The 19,447-nt window shown below is 38.4% G+C and overlaps 1 protein-coding gene across 5 annotated transcripts in view; it reads left to right on the top strand.

Moving 5' to 3' along the window:
• Positions 1-3,645: 3,645 nt before the first annotated feature.
• The window catches only part of zmiz2 (zinc finger, MIZ-type containing 2), a 39,168-nt gene continuing 23,366 nt past the window's right edge, over positions 3,646-19,447 (top strand). The window contains exons 1-6 of one of the 5 annotated variants that reach the window (XM_063477768.1): positions 3,646-3,733; positions 11,936-12,011; positions 14,585-14,702; positions 15,719-15,921; positions 16,837-17,005; positions 18,834-19,052. In XM_063477768.1, coding sequence (XP_063333838.1) covers positions 11,968-12,011; positions 14,585-14,702; positions 15,719-15,921; positions 16,837-17,005; positions 18,834-19,052 — 753 coding nt within the window. In that variant the 5' untranslated portion in view covers positions 3,646-3,733; positions 11,936-11,967. The other 4 variants (XM_063477769.1, XM_063477771.1, XM_063477772.1 and 1 more) reach the window with 4 other exon arrangements.

Here is a 19,447-nt window from a genome sequence, read left to right as displayed (position 1 = left end):
TCGGTTTGTCTGCTTCATCCCCTTCTCTGCATGTATAAACCTTTGTTGGCAACAAATCTTATAGTGTTGAAAAGCCTGTTTGTTTACCTTGAAATGATGCCACATTTGTGAAGAAAATGCATTTGTGGGTTGAGCAGCAGTGCAATATATATATATATATATGTGTGTGTGTGTGTGTGTGTGTTGTTGTTGTTGTTGTTGTTGTTGAACCGATTTCTTCGGCCTGGTCCCCACACAGGGACCTCCAGAATGGGAAAAACAATAAAACAATGCACCACATTTGCACAATGCACCAAGTTCAATTCTGAGACACAAGATGGCAGTAGTGAGACAGTTATGACAGTTTAAGTTCGGATTTCCACAAAATCACCACCTTGAGTGATTAATAATAGCGACTATTTCTACTACTACCAATACCACTACCACTACTACTACTACTACTACTACTAATAATAATAATAATAATAACAAAAAAACAACCATAATAATAATAATAATTATTATTATTATGGTTGTTTTTGTTGTTATTATTTGTTGTTATTAATAATAATTATTATTATTATTATTTTTATTGTTGTTGTTGTTGTTGTTGTTGTTGTTGTTGCAAGTTCTTTCACATGACTGTAATTATTGTATGTATGCCTAGATGAGAAATTGAACCTGATTTATATGCAGTATAAATTTTCAAAAAAAGAAGAGGGGATTCAAAAAAGGTTTTTTTTATAGAATAATGTTTTTAATGCTTTGTCAATGTGGTGGTGGAGGAGTGTTGGAGATTTAGCGTCTCTGTCTGTTTTTTTCCATAGTTTAAATGACTGTGGCTCTGAAAGTAAAGTTGGTCGCCTATTAATTGGAGTGTGAGTAAGTGTGTGATTGTTGGAAAATAGCTCTGCATGATTTGTGTGTGTGTAAATGCGTAGTGAATGTGGCTTTTAGTAAAAGCATTTTGAATGCTCAGTTGGAACAGCAAGTGTACCAATCTAGGGTACCAATCTAGGGTGGTGATTAGTGCTGACCCTTCACAGCAGGAAAGTTCTTGGTTACAACAAGTATGTGGGTTTCCTTCAGGTAATCTTTCACCTGTAGTCCAAATTCATGTATGTTATGTTAAATGGAAAAATTAAGCGTTTAAAGTGTATAGAATATACAGAATAGAATATTATTTTATGGGTAAATGTGACTGTAGTATTTTAATGCGCTTTGAGTGGTCCATAAGACTAGAAAACATTATATAAATGCCTGTCTACTCACTTGCCCTTCCATAGTAAGTACAAAATTGACGGTAAATGGAGACCTATAAAGATTATGCTAATCATGAGTACCACATTTTTAATTCTTGGACACTACCGGAGCAACTTTTATTCAGTTAAAATAATTCTCATACATCTTCTGCTGTCTAAAGCAAGTCATTTTATCTCCCTTCTTTTCCTTTTTAAGGCAACTTTCTTCTGACTGGCTGGCCCTCATAAACAGCGTCAGCCTCTTGAACACCAGGTAGGCTGGGTGGGCGGGGCTTCTGTGCTAACTGCAAGAGCTGGGTGCTTGAGATGACCATATTGGCGATATCTTCTCTCTGTGATGTCACACAGATCTCACTGCTTGAAACTGAACATTCAGAACAGTCTGAGCCTAAGCTTTGGCTCACAGATATTACATGTTCATATGATGAACTCATTATTTGATTATCATATTGTATAGTTTTTATATGATAGAGAATAAGTAAAAACATAATTGGTTCCTTTTAAGGTCCATGCAATAGAGAATGTTGCAAAGTGTTGCAAACTTCACTTGTATCTATAATTAATCAGATAGTGACGTCTAATGTACAGTAAACTTTTTGGGTCCACCTTTATCCATTTTGTTGATTTAGAGACAGAAGGGATGATCTTGATGACACTGGGTGGAACTTAATCTCTTGTATGTCTAGCAGAAATTAAAATTTTGTGTAGTAACTGTTTTGTTCTTGTAGCAATCATGTGTGATTTGTTGCCAGCTGTATCTACACAGTATGCATGGATATGTTTTTCCCACATGAGAAAAATCATGTGTCTGTTAGGAAATAGGAGTTTCTGCAAGCTCGGCCAGTAAAGGGGAGGAGGACCTCGCTGCTTCAGCCATTCTGCGCCTGTGTGTTATTCTGGGTCAGCCATTTCCCTGGAATGTTCTGCCTGCTGCCAAAGACAAGTCACTACAAAGGAATGCACACACAACAGCGCAGAAACACCAGGATGACTTAAAAAGGCCTGAATATGAGGACCCAGAGCATTTCTCCTGTGACTGCAACCACTGGCAACACATCCAGAATGCTTCCTCTATTTGGCACTTAGAGGCATGAATGTTCCAAATGATGCCTACAGTTATGAAATAGGTGTGTACAGTATGGATAACCATCTGTGTTAACGCTACAGAATGCTCCCATGAGGATAATTAATTTGATAAGAGGAATGGTTTTAGAGAAGCAGAAGTACATGTTTTCACCAAAGGCAGAGTATGTAGCTAGCACTGCTTTACCCTCTGTCTCCTCAGCCTCCCCATCAACAAGCTTTTTTCATTCCTCCCCGAGCACAGATTGTTGCAGCAAGGATGGCTCTTCTGCCTCACATTCAAAATGGGCTTAATCCTTCAGCCGTATACATTGTCAGATTTTTTTGTGTAGGCAAAGGAATGTGTGTAGGAAAGGAGGTGTTCTTTGACATTGTGAAGTGACTGCAGTACACTGGAATTGTATGTGATTGTACTATGCGGCAGGTTGTGGGGGGAGGAAGCAGCAAGGCAGCTGCAGCATGAAGTGTAGAGGTGGTTTGGGGGGGGGGTAATATGGATAGCGTAGAGAAAAATGAAGAAATGGGAAATCCGGGGAACCTGTTTCCAGGGCAACAGAGGTCTGGAAAAATACAGGCAAGCTGGACTTTTTATTCTCCACACTGCACTAGCCCTCTGGCAAGACACTGCAGACACCTCTAATGACTCCAAAACACTCACTGGCCCTGCTGCTAAAATACTGCCAGGCATCAAGTGATACACACACCTTTTCTTAGTGTGTGTGTGTGTGTGCATGCTGCCTAGGAGCCAATACTGTCAAACATGTGCATTGCAGGTGCATGTATGATGGGAATGAGTGAAAAGCACACGTGTTGCATGGTGCATGAATCAAACATAAATGATCATTAGCAGGTGACGTCATGGTCGATGATGCGGCCCCCCCCCCCCAACTCCCTCCCTGTCGCCACAACACACACAGGCAATATCACTCCTTTTCTTGTGTAATGACCTGCTGCTCTGGTCTGCAGTCACTCAGCCGCCAGACTTGTAGGAGGAGGGACGTGAAAATGCCTTTCTCTGTGGGAGACATTAACTCTGTGATCTCATGAATATATTAGAGGGTCACTGAGCAATGAGCAAGGTATACAGAGCAGCCATTCTCTGCCTGCCAAAGCACACTGCAAAAACCTATTGTAATTGACTCAGCTGGAGTCATCGTGTGTATTAACACACACGAGAATAGCTGTGTTAATATATAAACACATTAGTTTACCTTTGTGTGTGTGTGCAATGATAATTGCAAAAATGCATTATAAATCGCCCAACTAGCCTCTGCTCGATAATACGGCCATCAAGCAGCTTTGTCTTAATGACACGACTGCGACACTAGTAGCTAAGCTAACGTTGTTTAGCTAACGTAACTACCTACAATCAAGCGGCTTCGTTGTCTGGCAGCTGGAGCAGATACGGGGTGAGTTCTCTGGGCACATATTATCAGGAATAGCGGTTACAGGAAATTAGTAAGGCGCTTTTATTGTCACGTGAATAATTACTTCGAAATTAGTTTAGGGTAGGAAAATAGAGTGTTACACAAACTTATCAGCGCGAGCTAAGCATCCTCCATTTAGCTAACGGTGCCAACCGGCGGCGTGTTCACGACCCTCTACAGCTCTGTTTCCACTTCTCTGCTGGCATTCACAAGACAGCGATACACGGATTTGCTGCTAGGGTCACAACAGCACGTTGCAGCTTTACCCAATACGGGACTATTGCATTGTTTCCCCCCACCTTTTCCTTGCTTTTAAATCGCCGTTCGGAACCAAAACAACCCGAATTTGATCATCAGTCCAGGCAGGTAGGTGAAACAAAACATCTGCTATTCTCATGTTGTTGTTTTTTTTAAAGTGACGCTTACACACTCGCGCAGAGGTTGAACTCCTCCACACAATCTATGCTGCTGATTTTTTCCTCCCCTGTTCTGCTGCACGTACATTACAGCCGCATGTTTTGTTTGTACTGCGATACTCTTGAGTTGAGTGTTAGTGTTGATTTGCATGTTGTACACGGCTCTGATTATCACATTATATTCACCTTATCATGTCAAAATGTATGTCACCATTAATTTGCAGTCCATTTCGTTAACTGGGTGTTTCGGGACAGTTATAGGCATAGGTGGTCGTTGTTGTTGCGTTGCGATATATATTTCTGAGCTGAGGTAGCCAGTGCCCTGTTTTTTGGTTTGTTTTTCCTTGGCCATGACTTCCTGGATTGTGTGAGGGGTACAATAACATGTTGTTCTGGCATGAAGCCAGGCTGTTATTTTGGGTCAGCGTTGACATGAAAAGACAAATTTCTACCTTTGTTAACCCTGTTATACGTTCAGAAAAGGCTCAAATAAATATTTATGGTGAAGACTTTTAGCAGCTTTTTCCTGATTTATTTAGTTTTTAAGATGAAGTTGGGCGTACATTGTATGAGTGTTGAATTAGTGAGTGTAATTCAACACTTTTTTTTTTTTTTTTTTTTTTTACTTGTGTCTAGGATTGTATTTATGCCTAAGGTATGTGTGCTAACGGAAAAAGGGCTAGTATAATAACTAGTCCAGTACAGTATAACATAGGACAAAAAAAAAAACCCAAACCAAACAAACAGAAAACATGAGTGAAGTTTGTTTAGGATTGAGTTGCACCTTGTACTCTGGACTATGACTGCAACTTATTATTGTTTTCATTAGGGATGCACTGATTGTGAAATCTTTCTCTAGTATTAATGTTTAAAACAGCTTTTGTTTTCCTTATTGTTCAGTGGAAATAATTTTTTTTTGATTTTTTTCAGATTATTATAGACCACTTACACTGGTAAATGATATATTATTTTCTGTTTTTTTTATACCAGTCAACAGGCTTAACGTTTAAGAAAAAAAAGCTTTGAGCTTTTCTCTACACTTCTGTCCAAAATGTTTTCAGGTTATGGTCACATGTGATGTAGGTGATATTTGGGAAGCTGACACCAGAGATTTGACCTTTTTTTTTCCCCCTTGAAAGTGACAACTGTTTGTTTTCAAAGTTGCTTGTTAGTTAAATTTATCAATTGTTTCATCAGTTGGTATATATGAGGGGAATGATGAGCTTTTAGCTTGTTTTGGCACTGTATTAGTTTTAATACTAAAGACACAAACGGACAACAGAAGGCATTATTTCTTGTTAAATGATTTGTCTTATTTAATAAGTGATCCATTTACAGAACAGTTTTGCAATTTAAGAAGTTTTTGTTTGTCTGTCTGTTTTAAGTAAAGATGCCATTTTAAAAATGTTCATTTAGTTGAGATGTAATTACATGTACATTACAGTTAGGGATGCACCAGTCCAGTATTAGGGTCAAATATTAATCCTGTTGTGACAGAACGACAATTGATTCAATTCAGTTCTATATGGTTGCGTTAAACATGGCAGGACAGCAGTTTTTGGTGGGAGAGCTAATGTTATATGGAGGAATTACACAGTTTTGAGGTATTTAATACTAACTTTTGTGTGCTTGTAAAATTTTTTAATTTAACTGCATTTAATTGTAGTCAGCTGAGTTTACACGAATGACAAGCTTCAACAACAACAGAACAAAGCAGAGAGAGGGGCAAAGCATTCCTCACTCTTGCTTGCTTGCTCTCACTGTCATGATCTTTAGTGTGATACTCGGTGGAAAGCTATCGCTGCACATAATGTAACATAACATGTTGTCAAAAACTTACTAAATGTCTCACGTCGTCTGCTGTTCAGCTCAACTCCACACACTGTGTGGTGTGTTTTTTGAGGAACAGTAAAAGGTGATGTCCTGACTATAATAAAAATTACTATCACATTACATAATTACTTGCAACACTGTTGATACCAACAGTGCCGTCTCCTCCAGTTGGCCCACAACTTCACCCAGGATTGCTGCAGACAGGCAGACACACACACACAGTCCTCTTTACTAGCAGTTAAAGTAGTTAACAATAAACAACACTAGGAGGAATTTGGAAAGGTCAGTAAAGTTTCCTTTTCAACAATATTGTCGCATTAAACAGTTTTCATAAAGGTTAACCTGGCCAGTGTACACATTGATGTTAGCTGCTTAACTATTAGAAATTACTAGATAGCCACAAGCGTAGTTTCAGGGGCTCAAAAGCTAGTGTACTCCAAGTTCTGGTCCTAAACTCTGATAATTGTGAGGGTTGCATAGAAATAAGGGGGCAGCTGAAGGTTAACTTAAGCTAGCGAGTAGTGGCTATGGCTAATAATAAAAAATAAATTTTAATTTTGGGGCTACCCAGCAAACATCAGTCGTGCCCGTCTGTAACATTATAATTTATGGTGTTAATTTGACAGGGTAACACAACTATTTGTGTCTGAAAGTTGTTATTTCAAGAGGAAAGCTTAGCAACTAGAGCGAAAACTGGTATCTTATCTTACCAGCTTTATTTGATCAGCAGTGAAAATGTGAAGCTGAAGTTACTAGAAGCGCACTTCTACCTCATACAGTCTAAATATAATCACTTTTATTTTTCGCATATATGGCAATATCTGTGAAAAAAATATTTTAACATTTTTCACAGATTTTCACAGATACACTTTACAATTATGTTACTTTTTTTGCACTGCATCAGTCAACTTGAATATAGTGTTGTTACTGGCATTATTGTTTGTATTGTTCTAATCTTTTTTTTTTTTTTTAAAGCAAAACAAAAGCCTCTTAAATATTTGTTATTTTTCTCCCTGTGGTATTGAATATTTAACTTAATATCAATATTGAGCTTGAATAATAACAATAATAGTATCATGATAACCGTAAGTGTGACTCTATAACAGCAGAATTAAGTAGTTTAATAAAGCTCATTGAAATTGAACTATTGCAAAAATATTAGATAAACAATGTGAAGAATTGAATTTCTGTCCTGTTGTCATTTATTATTTTATACTAATTCATTAAATATTTGTTATAATTTATTCTACAAAGCCAGGAAAACTGAGCCTGATCATGTCCAACATGTATAAAAAAAATTCCTTGTCTCGTCATTAGGTATGGGAATTGATAAGAATTTAGTGATTCCCCTCTTTGTTGTGATCAGTGTTGGAGTTGTTACTCAAAAAAGTCATTATTACGCATATCACATAGAACACGTTTCTTAAAAATAATGCAGTACGTTACTTAATTACTCTGTCAAGATCTTTCTCTTAGCAGTCAGCTTTGTATTCTACTCAGCAAAAGCAAAGATAAAAACCAGCACAAAGTGATCGCCACAGTGATTCTGCTTTAGAAACGTGAACAGGTAGAAGAGGAGGCTGCAGCCTGACTCTCATCTGCTTGTTACCTGTTGAAGTAAGGTCCTGGCTGCTGGAGTCGGGATTCACTCTAGGTTCTTGGCTAGCTTAGCGTTAGCATGCTGTCTTCACAGATGCTTGCAAAGAACCAAAGTTGTGTTAGCAGCATAATGCGGTTGTTTCTGTCCTGGATGCAGTTTTCCACTTTACCATTTATCTCGTCCTTTTGTGCAATAAAAATAAATATCCATATGTCTCTTTATTTTCCTCCACTGACACACGAAGTAAAATCAGCTGATTGTAGTGAGAGTGCAAGAACTGATAAGTGGGATCAATAGGCAGGGAACTGGGAACTGGTTTTCCACAACCACCGGTTCTCGATTCCCATCCCTACTCTTCACCACAGGGAGGATTGCAGCTTATTAGTTTAACATTGGTATTTGGTTGCTGCTCTGTATTGGCAGATACTGTGAGCAAGAAATGTCACAATACCAGAAATTTAGTTGGTATTAATATCAGCAGATTTGAACAATTCTCTATGCCCAATCTGGGAGTTTATGTAGCTAAAAAAAATTTCTTAAAAACTAATTGCTAAATCACTGACATTGCGATGATAGGCTGTTTATTTTGAATGTTGGTGTTACATTTTGAGAAGCTGTGGCTCAGCTGGTAGAGTGGGTTGTTGGTGATCAATTTCTGGCTCATCAGATTATTATTATTATTATTATTATTGTGAAAAATGAAGGTGGAGTTGGCCAAACAGTTGGTCAAAAGTATTACATTCAGACATTCTGATAGATGGTAACCTATTCAATTGGTTAACTGATTAATCTAAATTGCCCATAGGTGTGAATGCAGGAGTGAATGTGAGTGCGAATGGTTGTCTGTCTCTGTGTTAGCCCTGCGACAGACTGGTGACCTGTCCAGGGTCTACCCCGCTTCTCGCCCTATGACAGCTGGGGTAGGCTCCAGTGCCCCCCGCGACCCTGAAAAGGATAAGCGGAATTGGATGGATGGTAATCTAAAAGTGCTGGCTGAGTCTGCACCTGCTCAACTTGCCTGTTTTGTTAGAACAAGACACAGTCAGAGCTTCCATCCCATCTCCCTCTTGTCAGAGCCTTTCTTGCTGATGTGCTAAAGAAACAACTTTTTCATTTTCCATCTTTGAATCACACATGTTATCCAAGGTAGAGGAAACTTATCTGTGACCATGCTAAATCACTGAAGCTATGTCCACCAAACATGGAGAGCATAAGTTTTCTAGCGAAACTGAAATAAGCACAGTTTTCAGTGACAATATTGGACTGCGGCCACAGGATGGCTGTAATGTAAAGGATGGCAACACATATTAATTGACAGACAAGGAGTTTTATGACACCGCTCACTGAGATTTAAAAACAAAAAACAGAGCATATACATATATCTCTTTCTTATCAGTGTATAAAAAAATGAGAATAAAAGTATGGTGGTTACATGATCCAAGATTCAACTCTCTCTTTCTTTCTTTTTATACAAGATATGAAGTGTCTGACCTAAATCTACAAAGTGCAAATAGAAAGCCAGAGAAAAGATACAGTGGGAGGGGATGTTCAAGGCTCTGATGTTGGAAAATTAGCATGTCAGTTGGTAACTGTCAGATAAAGAAAATCTTGAGTGGGAGAACCCAGGAGGAGAACAGTGGCAGAGCAGTGAAGAAGAATGTGCTGGAAAAAAGCATCTGTCATTAAAGGAGGAAAAGGCACAAATAAACAAGCAGCGGTGTTAATATATTGACCAAGTCAAAGAACAAGTTTAATCTGTTTTTGCATGTTTTCATGTAGTGTAACCTTTTTTGAAGACTGTAATTAAGACATGCTGTGTGTGTAGATTAAAATGGTCCAAGCGTCACATTTGTCTGCACAGTAGAGCTGCAGAAATTTGACATTTAACAAAAATGTCAAATACTTGCAGTTTATAATTCAATTTATGGAGGTTTGATGCTTTTTTTTGTCACATATGACAGGGTGTCTTTTACGGATGTACCAATATCAGGTGATTTTGACCTTTTTCTTGTATAATAACATATTGGCAAATATAAATTGCATTTATATTTGCATGGATGATAATTAGCTATTATGTCAATTTTGCTTTAGCTACATAATAAAAGTAATTGAATTGTTTTAGGCTTTTAGCTTTTCATCACACACATATTTTTCTGCAGAGTCTTGAGTCACTCCTCATTTGTTTATATTGTTCTTCTAAGGAGCCACACTTTTTTGCAATTTTTCTAAAGTGGTCTTGAGACGGTAGTTCAAAGTTTTATTTTTACAGACAGACATGTATATAGGAGATGAAAGTCATACATTCTTCACTCTATTGCTAAGGGAGAGGCAAGCCACCCTTAATAAAAAACTAATTTCTGTCACTTGTATACATAGTCTTGCTCTTTGGGTCACTACCCATAGCTCATGACAAGAAGTGAGGGTCAGGCCATAGTTTGACCGGTAAATCAGCAGCTTAGGTTTTACACTGAACTCTCTTTCTACCATAGCAGGCCAGTACTGCATCAGTATAGCCACAGTCCCAGCCTGTCTGTCAGCAAGCCCATGAGATACTTAAACTCCTTCACTTGGGGCAGCACCTCGTCCTTGAACCAGAGGACTATGGCTTCAGACTTGGAAGGGCTAATTGTTATACCCATTGCTTCACACTCAGCTGTGAACTGCTCCAGTGTGATGTGGAGGCCACCACCTGATGAAAGCCAACAAGACCACATCATCCACAAATAGCAGAGATGAGATTCTGAGACCACTAAGGCGAAACTGAGCTCACTCCCAAACGTTTTTGCTTCAACCCCTGTCCGAGCTACATTCCACTTGGCTTCCGAAGTCCCACAGACTAATGAAGCCCAGTTAGGACTCTTTCTTCATCTCATTGAACTAAATTTAATTAAAATTCCTTTTAAATCTAAAAGACATGGATTGAAAATATACTATGCTTCAAAATGGATCGTGGTTTTTTTTGTTGATAATACTTGTTTATTAAGGCCCTCTTAAAATACATTTGCACAAGTAAAGACAGTGACAAATTTTTTTAGAGAGCTGAAATATCAATTGACTGTATATTCAAAACACTAGCATTTTTCTACAATATTACAACTTTGAAATGGCACTGGATAGTAGGAAGGACACGGCAACCTGCTAGTGATCAAAGAAATCAGAAATCAGCACAGCGCTATATGTCTTTTTAATCAACTTCACCCTACCATAAACCTCCAGCAACCAACTGGTAGAGTAATATACACTGTTCCCTATTGTTCCCCAGTTACATGGGCTTAGAGTCTGGTTGGCTCTAGGCCCATGTAACTGGTGCCGAAATTCTGTAACATTCACTTGCTGCACAATCTTGTGGCAGAGAGTGGTATATATCAAAGTACAAGTACAGTGTGGCCCAAAGCTCATCTTAAATTGATGTCACTTAAACACAACACATAGATGTTCTGGACATAAAGTTAAAGTGGTTGTTTCTTCACACTCTTTTAATGGCTTGAGTTCATTTTGTAAGGTTTTGGACTCTTTTTGAACACAGGAAGCAAAAGAAGTACCTTTTGTATTGGTGCCCTTTTATAACTATGGGCCCTATTGGCTGATGGAGTTAATGTTCAACTCATTTTTTTTCTGTTTAAAATTTTTTAGATTAAATTTATTTATATGTTTATTATTTGTAAAAAAAATGTTCACACATAAGATTTGTTTAGATGTGTTACCATACTCAGATGTTTGGGTGACAGCAAATTATTTACCCAGGCGATAATAAATTTGATGTTTTGTTTTGTTTTAAATAATGCTTTTCATTTTTTAATAATGAAAAGCATCAAATTGTCTAATTGAAATATTTTAAACGGCAACTATTTCATCTTTTCATCTTTATGAATTTTTCTAAATGATCAACGAGCTTCACTTGTGTTTATGTTTTGGATTCAAAAATGATCAAATTGATAGTGATCTCTGTCTTCAAATAAAAAAATAACAGGAAAAAAAATCTGCCTAAGCTTTAAATGTTTGTGCCGGTAAGTGACTATTGTACATTGGCGTTCTGAGAGAAGACGGTGCCTCTCTACATCTCTGTTCTCTTAAATTTCTTTTGATATCAGCAGACTAAATATAGCTCGCAGCACCCCTCCCCCTCCTTGACGAGGTATCAGAGCTAAGAGAGCAGTCAGTGATAGGCTAACATTTTGATGTGCACAGTGACACACACACACAGATTAAAGTGAGTTGCTCAGAGTGGGACGGCACTGTCTTTGTGCACAGAGTACAGGCTACAGTGATGATAAATTGCTGCTGTTTGCAGCACCAAATGAGATTTGAGTATTCGTCTTTTTCTGTGCGTCTCAGGGCTGCCACTGGAGGATGGTGGGGGTACTCCGATGAACCTCCTCAAGTGCATGAAACCCTCCTTGCCTCCACAAAGGTATCCACACACTCACACAAGTGTGACCATAAGCTCAGTGTCCTAAGGTGAATCATGTGACCCTTCACCTGCTAAGCCAAGCAAGAATGAGTCTTGCAGTACTAGGCAAGCCACTACAAGTTATAATGGAATGAAATTTTTCCCATTAGTTGTTCACTTATTTAATATGATTTAAATATACAAATTGGTTATTTCATTAAAATGTTCAAATTATTTTTATGTATGTTTGAAGTGTCCTTAAAACTCCTCTTTCCACATCATATCTTCTAAAATTAAAATATGAATAACTGAAATAACTGTCAATAGACTAAATTAGTTTTCTTTGGATTTTGGAGAGCAATCCTGCAGTAAGCTTTTTAAAGGTCTTACACCAGATTTCTCTATAACTGATTGGTTGTCTGTGATACTTACACTGCGCCTGGTACAATAAAAGAAATAGTTATGTTTTTCAGAATTTTAAAAGTATGTTTTATCGTGAAATTCCCAATATAAAATCTTTCTTTTATGGCTATACTGTTGCCCAAAAAGTCAACAGAAACGCTTAGTAGGTTGGTAACAACAGAAAGTTGCCTCTCAGAGTCTAACTGCAGCTGCACATGCATCTCTCTTTATTTTTCACAAAGGCAACATGTAAGATAACAAAAGCATTTAAATTAAAGTAGACTATTCAAAAAAATTGTAAAAAATACATCATATTTATAAGCTGACACTTTCTCAATCTTCCAAAGCTTATTAGACCATTCTAGATATTTTCAAAGTTTTAAGTGATTGAGCTGTCTCATAGGGATTGTTTGGTTTCTTCGCAGGGTGTTTGTATGGTTCTTATACATAGACGGTCTATTACCTGCATGTAGCTGCTGACCAGCACACTTCTAAGCAGACAGCAGAGACACAGAAATAAAATATGCTTTGGATGGGGTCAGCAGTAAAGCATATTTTATTTTCTAAAATGTGTGATAACTACGACATATTCAGCAGCTATTTCTAGAGAGGGAGGTCTTACTATCGACAAAACTCCCAGACTCCAGGGACAAAAACTGTAATTTTCCAACCTGCAACCTTTGGAAAACTCAGGAGTTGTTAATCTACAGTTGCCTTTATTGGCCAGTTTATTTATCTTTTTTTGTAGTTTGGGTCTTTTACTGTCATTCTTTTCCTGAGCTAATAGGTTAAAATTTCCACAGCAGTCTCAGAATTCTATGAAGTAAAACGTGGTGTTTTGTGGTTGAGGATGGTGGCTTTGTGTTTTCACAAATCAGCAAATTTTGTTGATTCTTCCCACACATGCAATTTTAGCACTGAGTTACTTTATGCCTCAAAGGGAAACTGTCATCTCCAGTTTCATCAGTGCCGTCTCACTTGATGGTGAAGATGTTTTTTTGAGACACAGGTTCAGAGGGAGAGTGAAGTCAGCGCTGCACGACTTGTAGTGTCAAGTGATAGGAGTGTGCACTGCGTGTGTTAGCTATTCTGACCAGTATCAACCCTTCATTCTGTCTCCTCCTGCACTCAATGGTCACATTTTGCTGTTTTTATGCAGACAAATTCATAACACATATGAAATTATGATAATACTTATTATGAACTATTAATTTAACAAAGTTCACAAAGATTACATGTTAAACAATCAATCGTAAGCAGAGTCTGTTTTGTTCTGGCTATAGCTGATGTTCCCCTGGAGGCCTTTCCTCATGCATTTATGGAAAATCAGAGGAAGAGAAGTCCAATAGCAGAACCATGCTGGCAAATATAAATCAATGCAGATGGATATGAGAACCTTTTGACTATGGACATGCTCAGTAAGTGTATGTGCTGCACCTCCAACCAGGAAGAAAACTTGGATGCATGGATCTGTAAATAATAAAGGAGAAAAAAAAAAAGCAGATAACTGAATTCCCTCCAGTTTGAACTATTAAAGGAAATCCAGAGTGTTTTCTGTTCAGTCTTTTTGGATGCATCTGGATTTGCTTAAGCCGAAACAGTCTTAATTGAGTGCAGCCATACAGCCTGATGACTGCAGTTTCACTACAGAAAGAAGTGGAAGAAATGTGTAGCCAGCTCAACAACAAGCAGTAATGGTTAAAAAGGGGAAAAATGGGGAAAAAAGTTACAGAAACATATTGAATCTGATTATTAAGTGAACAAATGCCAGCTTAAACTTCTATTTCTTTACCAAAATATGGAAGAGTAATTTAAAAATATTAAAAATAAAACATCCATAATGATGTTGAAGTGTCAGTAGCCTTTAAATATTGTGCTCTGAGACCAGTGCTATCCTTTCCAGTAAATGGTTTGCAAGGAGGAAGCAGAAACCTTAACTGTGAGATAAATAAACCATGTTATGGTTTATCATTAGCTCGCCAAAGTAAAAGGTGCAATGATTACCTTTTACTCATGTCCTTGTGCTACAGCAGTATAATGAGCTGTCTGTTTTCATCATTTATTTTCATTAGGAAATAATAAAGTTATGTCTGATATTCTGACATTGTTATTGATATCTAGATGAAAGCTCTCTCTGCCTCTGCTGAACCTCCACAACTATCCCAGTAACTCGTATTCATATCCTCCTGCAGCACTGGCGGCTCCTTCATAAATGAGCCAGTCTCCTGGCAACCAGGCACCAATCAGCACGCAGGATCTCTCTCTGTAGTAACCACTGTGTGGGGTGTGACCAATCACACACACAATCAGGTAACACATGACTTGGTATCCTGGGTATCCTGGGATATTGTTCTCCTCCTGTTGGCTGTAACTATACAAAAGACTAATTTCAGAAGTATATACAAAGCCTGGGTTTAATTCAGAGTGTAAAATCAAGGGCTGCTATTCTGACTGAGAATCTAGAAGTGAAATATTTCCTTTTACTAAAAGGGATAGATTTTGGGAGGTACTTGTGCATATTCAGTTTGTTAACTAAAATAGATGGCAGTCAGGCTATCCCCTGTTTGGAAGCTTATTGTAGTGGATGGGGTCAGCAGCGAAACGGATGTTGGCCCCCCAAAAAAGAGGAAAAATCTGGTGTAAGTGCACACTGTGTATGAGATTTTCAGCCCTGTTCAACAGGGGACTAAAATAATTTTATTACTCTCCTTAAAGCCACCAGAATCACTTGACGAAAACAGTAATTTTGCCTTGCAGAATATGAGAGCTGCTCGAGCACCAATGTTTCAGTGTGTTGCTGTGTGACTTTTAGCTAGGTATTTTTCATAATGATTGTTTTTTGTTTTTTTGTTAATGCAGTCTGATGACTTACATAAATGTCCCGTAATCTACTATTAGAAAAGTAAAGATTAGAAAACAATAAAGTCATCAATGGGCTAGCTGCTTTTCTCTGAAAGACTTTTACTTTCAGGACACTGATATGGCTGAAGTTGAGCTGCTCTCAACAGTTACATCCACATTTCATTGTTAAATGTCCCATTCCTAACCTACAGTGCTGTTATAACTTTCAGAAATACTGTTTCGTCCCAAAGACCAAAACATGTTTGAGTTTACTTAGAAGTACATGAGTAAAAAATTACTTAATTATTTTAAAATAAACTGTCTCTGTTTAACTTTCAGTTTGAGTGTTAAGAGTTAACCTAGGAAGCCCACACTTTGGTCTAATGAATGTCTCTCCCACCACCTTGTCTGACTTCATATCTTCTCATCACTTTATGGTATATATGACTGTTTGGAGTGAAATTATTCCTCCTCTTCCTATGTAGGTGTTTGGTGCACCCATGGGCCCTGGCGATAGCTCTGGCAGTCACATGATGCCCGGTGGTAGCCCTGGTATGGGTCCTGGGATGGGCTCCCAATTCATAGGTCAGCAGTCATATGGAGATCCTGTCTCGAAAGGTTATGGCCAGCCAGTCATGTATGGACGTCCCAGCACTGCTTACAACCCAGCCTCCGCCTACAGTGGAAGGTATGCTATCCTATTGTTCTGATTATTGGCCAGTCTAGTTGGTGCTGTGAAACAACTTTTTTTTGTGCTCAGAGAAAAGGCAAATAGAAACTACTAGTTGTAGTAAATTATGATCACCTGTTAATAGGTTAATATACTTTTTCGTGTCAAGTTAAAAGACATTGTGGATCCTTCAGCACCAATTATTAAAGAGATGTAAGGGAATGTATGTATGCATACATTTTACCTTGAAAGTCATTAAAGATATATGCTGTACAGTCATTCCACCCTGGAAAATGAACATTCAAAGAAATCCTGTGTATTTTAGTACTGACTATTTACACAGGCACAACTCCCCCAGCTTGCTGACTACATCCCATAAAGATGCTTTTATACTGTCCGACTACCAATATCACCGGAAGCAACTGAACTCATCTTTATCATTGCCAAAGTAACCTTAGAAACAGTTGAAGAAGTAGGCTGGAAGCCAACATCAGGGAACACTGGAATGATGTTAGTTGGTCTAACTGTGGTACAGAAGGTCATCATGAGAGACAGGTCCTGCATTGAGTAACCTTTTACATAACCTTCTCAGTAAATTTTTCTTGCCCACAGTTGCTAAACAACTGCAAACAGCTATGCAGCCCACCACATTTCTTTCTTTCCATTTCTGTTTTGTTTTGATTCCCTGCTATAGTTTTTCTGCCTCTGGCTCTTCATATATCGGATGGAAGAGGGTGCCTCTCTGAGCCATATCAAATATAAATATCTTGTTTTGACTCTAGTGGTTAGGACTGAAATGCTTTTTTAAATTACATGCATGTAATGTAATATGGTTGCTCTCACGCACGACTCATGCTAGTGACAAAACCTCACACAGTTATGCGTAGTTTACTAATCCCACTCATCTCCCAGTCTTCCTTTCTCTCCCCACAGTTACTCTGGAAACAGTGGAGGTGCCGGTCTAGGCGTTCGTCCACCCTCAGATTTCACTCAGGCTGCTGCTGCTGCTGTTGCTGCCGCCGCTGCCACAGCAACTGCCACTGCTACAGCGACTGTTGCAGCAATACAGGAAAAACAGAACCAGGAGCTGAGCTATGGCCAGGTAAAGGTCTCTGAGAACGATATGTGCATCTCTTTGTGTTAGGGGAGGCATGCAAGAAGAGAAAAGGGAGAAGCTGCACATAGCTTTCATGGTTCAGGTGCAATCATTTGATGTAATTAGCTGATTTTATTTTCCAGAAATGATAGTGAGGTGAACATCTGAACCCTGTGTTGGATGTTACCAGACTTTTCTGGTAGTTGCAGCTCTAGTTTCAACTTGTTCGTGTTGATCCTGATTTCTAAATTTTTGAGGCAGATAATTTTAGCATCCAAGGTATGACCTGTTACATGTCCCACTCTCTGCCTGTAATTTCAACTGAAGTTATTAATAAAGGCACAAAAGCACAAAGAGAGCAGCAGGCAGTGATCATGTGCATCCTCTTTTAGCTGAAACATACATACGTGAAATTAGGGGTGGGCAATACATCAAATAAACTCGATGTATCACAAGTTTTGTCCACATTTGATGTTAAAATGGCTTTATCGTAACCATTGAGTATAAATTGCCATCACCATCTTTTAAGCAATCTGACCATTTACTGTTAATTTATTTTTTCCCCATCTCTTTTCTCCGGTAGAACATTTTTTTCTTCATTTTTTTTTATTTCCTCATTTCTCCAGGGACCCAAGAAGTTGCCAATATTTTGACTTTCAGTGAGGCCACTATATTGAGAGTTAATTGCAATTGGCTGCTATAACTGTTTACCAGAGAATCACAAGAAGAAGGTAAAATATCAGCAGGTAAAACATATAAAAGCTTGATTATCAATCAAGTATTTGCAATAACTGGCAATAAGTCTTTAACATCACTGTGGAGTAGTTTGGCTCACTCTTCTTTGCAGAATTGTTTTAATTTACCTACTGTGGTGGGTTTATGAAACATTCAGATGTTGACTTGTGTGTTTAAGAGTATTCTGGTGCATGACTCAAGTGTGTTTGAGCTTCAGGATTTTCTGGTAGAGAGCAGAATGATTACATCAGTTATGGCAAGTCGTGCAGATCCTGAAGCAGTAAAGCAGTCACAGAGAATCACACTACCACCATCATGTTTGACTGTTGGTATGATGTACTCTTTCTGAAATACTGTTTAATGCTGAATGTAATGGGTTGTAACTCTTCAGAAAAGTTCTGCTTTTGTCTTGGCAGTCCACAGAATATTTTCCCCAAATTTCAGGGAACAACAAAGATACTTTTTTGGCAAATGTGAGATGAGCCTTTCAGTTCTTTTTAGTCAGCAGTGATTTTTACCTTGAAAGTCTGAGCAAAAATTGCAATCCGTTAATATTTTGTCATTGTTGAATCATCATACCTAACTGAGGCAAGTGAGGCCTGCAGTTTTTTAGATGTTGTTCTGGGTTCTTATGAGACCTGTGTGACTTGTTGATTACACTTGGAGTAATTTTGATAGGCTGAGCAATACTGAGCTTATTTTCCTTAAAAAATACACTCTAAATTTTAAATGCATTTTGTATTTACTTGGGTTGTCTTTGTCTAATATTAAACACTGTTTGATAATCTGAAAAATGTACTGTATATGAAAGTGTGACAAATATGGAAACAAAAACAAAACATCAGGAAGGGGTCTTTTTATCCACAGCACTATATTGATATTGATTAGATTTAAGTTAAATGCATTTCCCATTTTAAGTTACAGGTTGTGTTTATTTCTACTACCAAAACTGCGACTGGGCAAAAGTAACTTTCACAGCTCTGAGTTGCTTAATAAATGCAGACCCTGACTCGCTATGACTGAACTCTGTGAGCTGTCAATGCTGTGGAAAAGATCCAGTTAACTTTATAACATTTTTGTTTTTTTTTTTCCTTTTCAGTTGGGTGGAACATCCTCTTACAGCACCCAATTCCTATCTCATGCGGGGCCCCGGGGCCCTCCAGGGATGAACCCTGGCGGGATGATCTCTTCAAGGTCTGGACTTCCACCTTCCACCGGAGGCTTGTATCCTTCTCACCCTGCGCACATTCAGAGGATTCCTCATCAAGGAGGCTATCCGGGCGGACAACAAGGACTCAAACGGCCTTTCCATTCCGAGGTCTGTGATCCCACCAAATGTTTGCTCAAACTTACAAAAAGTAAATACACTCCCTAGAACTATATTATAGTATATTGTCCTCCATCCATCTATTTTTTTCTGTATATGTTTATCAGGGACTTGGGGTGGGGTGGGGTGGGGTAGCTACCATATTCTAGCTACCATAGGGCAAGAGTCAGGGTACACCCTGGATTGATCGCCAATCCATCACAGGGCTAACAAAGAGACAACTATTTGCACTCACATTAACACCTGTGGGCAATTTATAGTCACCAGTTAAAAACCTCATTTCACATCCTATCCCCACTAATTGTCTTTGGACTGTGGGAGGAAGCCAAAGTAACCGGGGAGAACCCACAAAGTCATGGGGAGAACATGCAAACTCCACACAGAAA

The sequence above is a fragment of the Pelmatolapia mariae genome, linkage group LG7 (assembly GCF_036321145.2).
Source record: "Pelmatolapia mariae isolate MD_Pm_ZW linkage group LG7, Pm_UMD_F_2, whole genome shotgun sequence".
NCBI classification, from domain to species: domain Eukaryota; kingdom Metazoa; phylum Chordata; class Actinopteri; order Cichliformes; family Cichlidae; genus Pelmatolapia; species Pelmatolapia mariae.
Note: the sequence above shows the minus strand (reverse complement) of the source record. Positions and strands in the feature narration are given on the sequence as shown.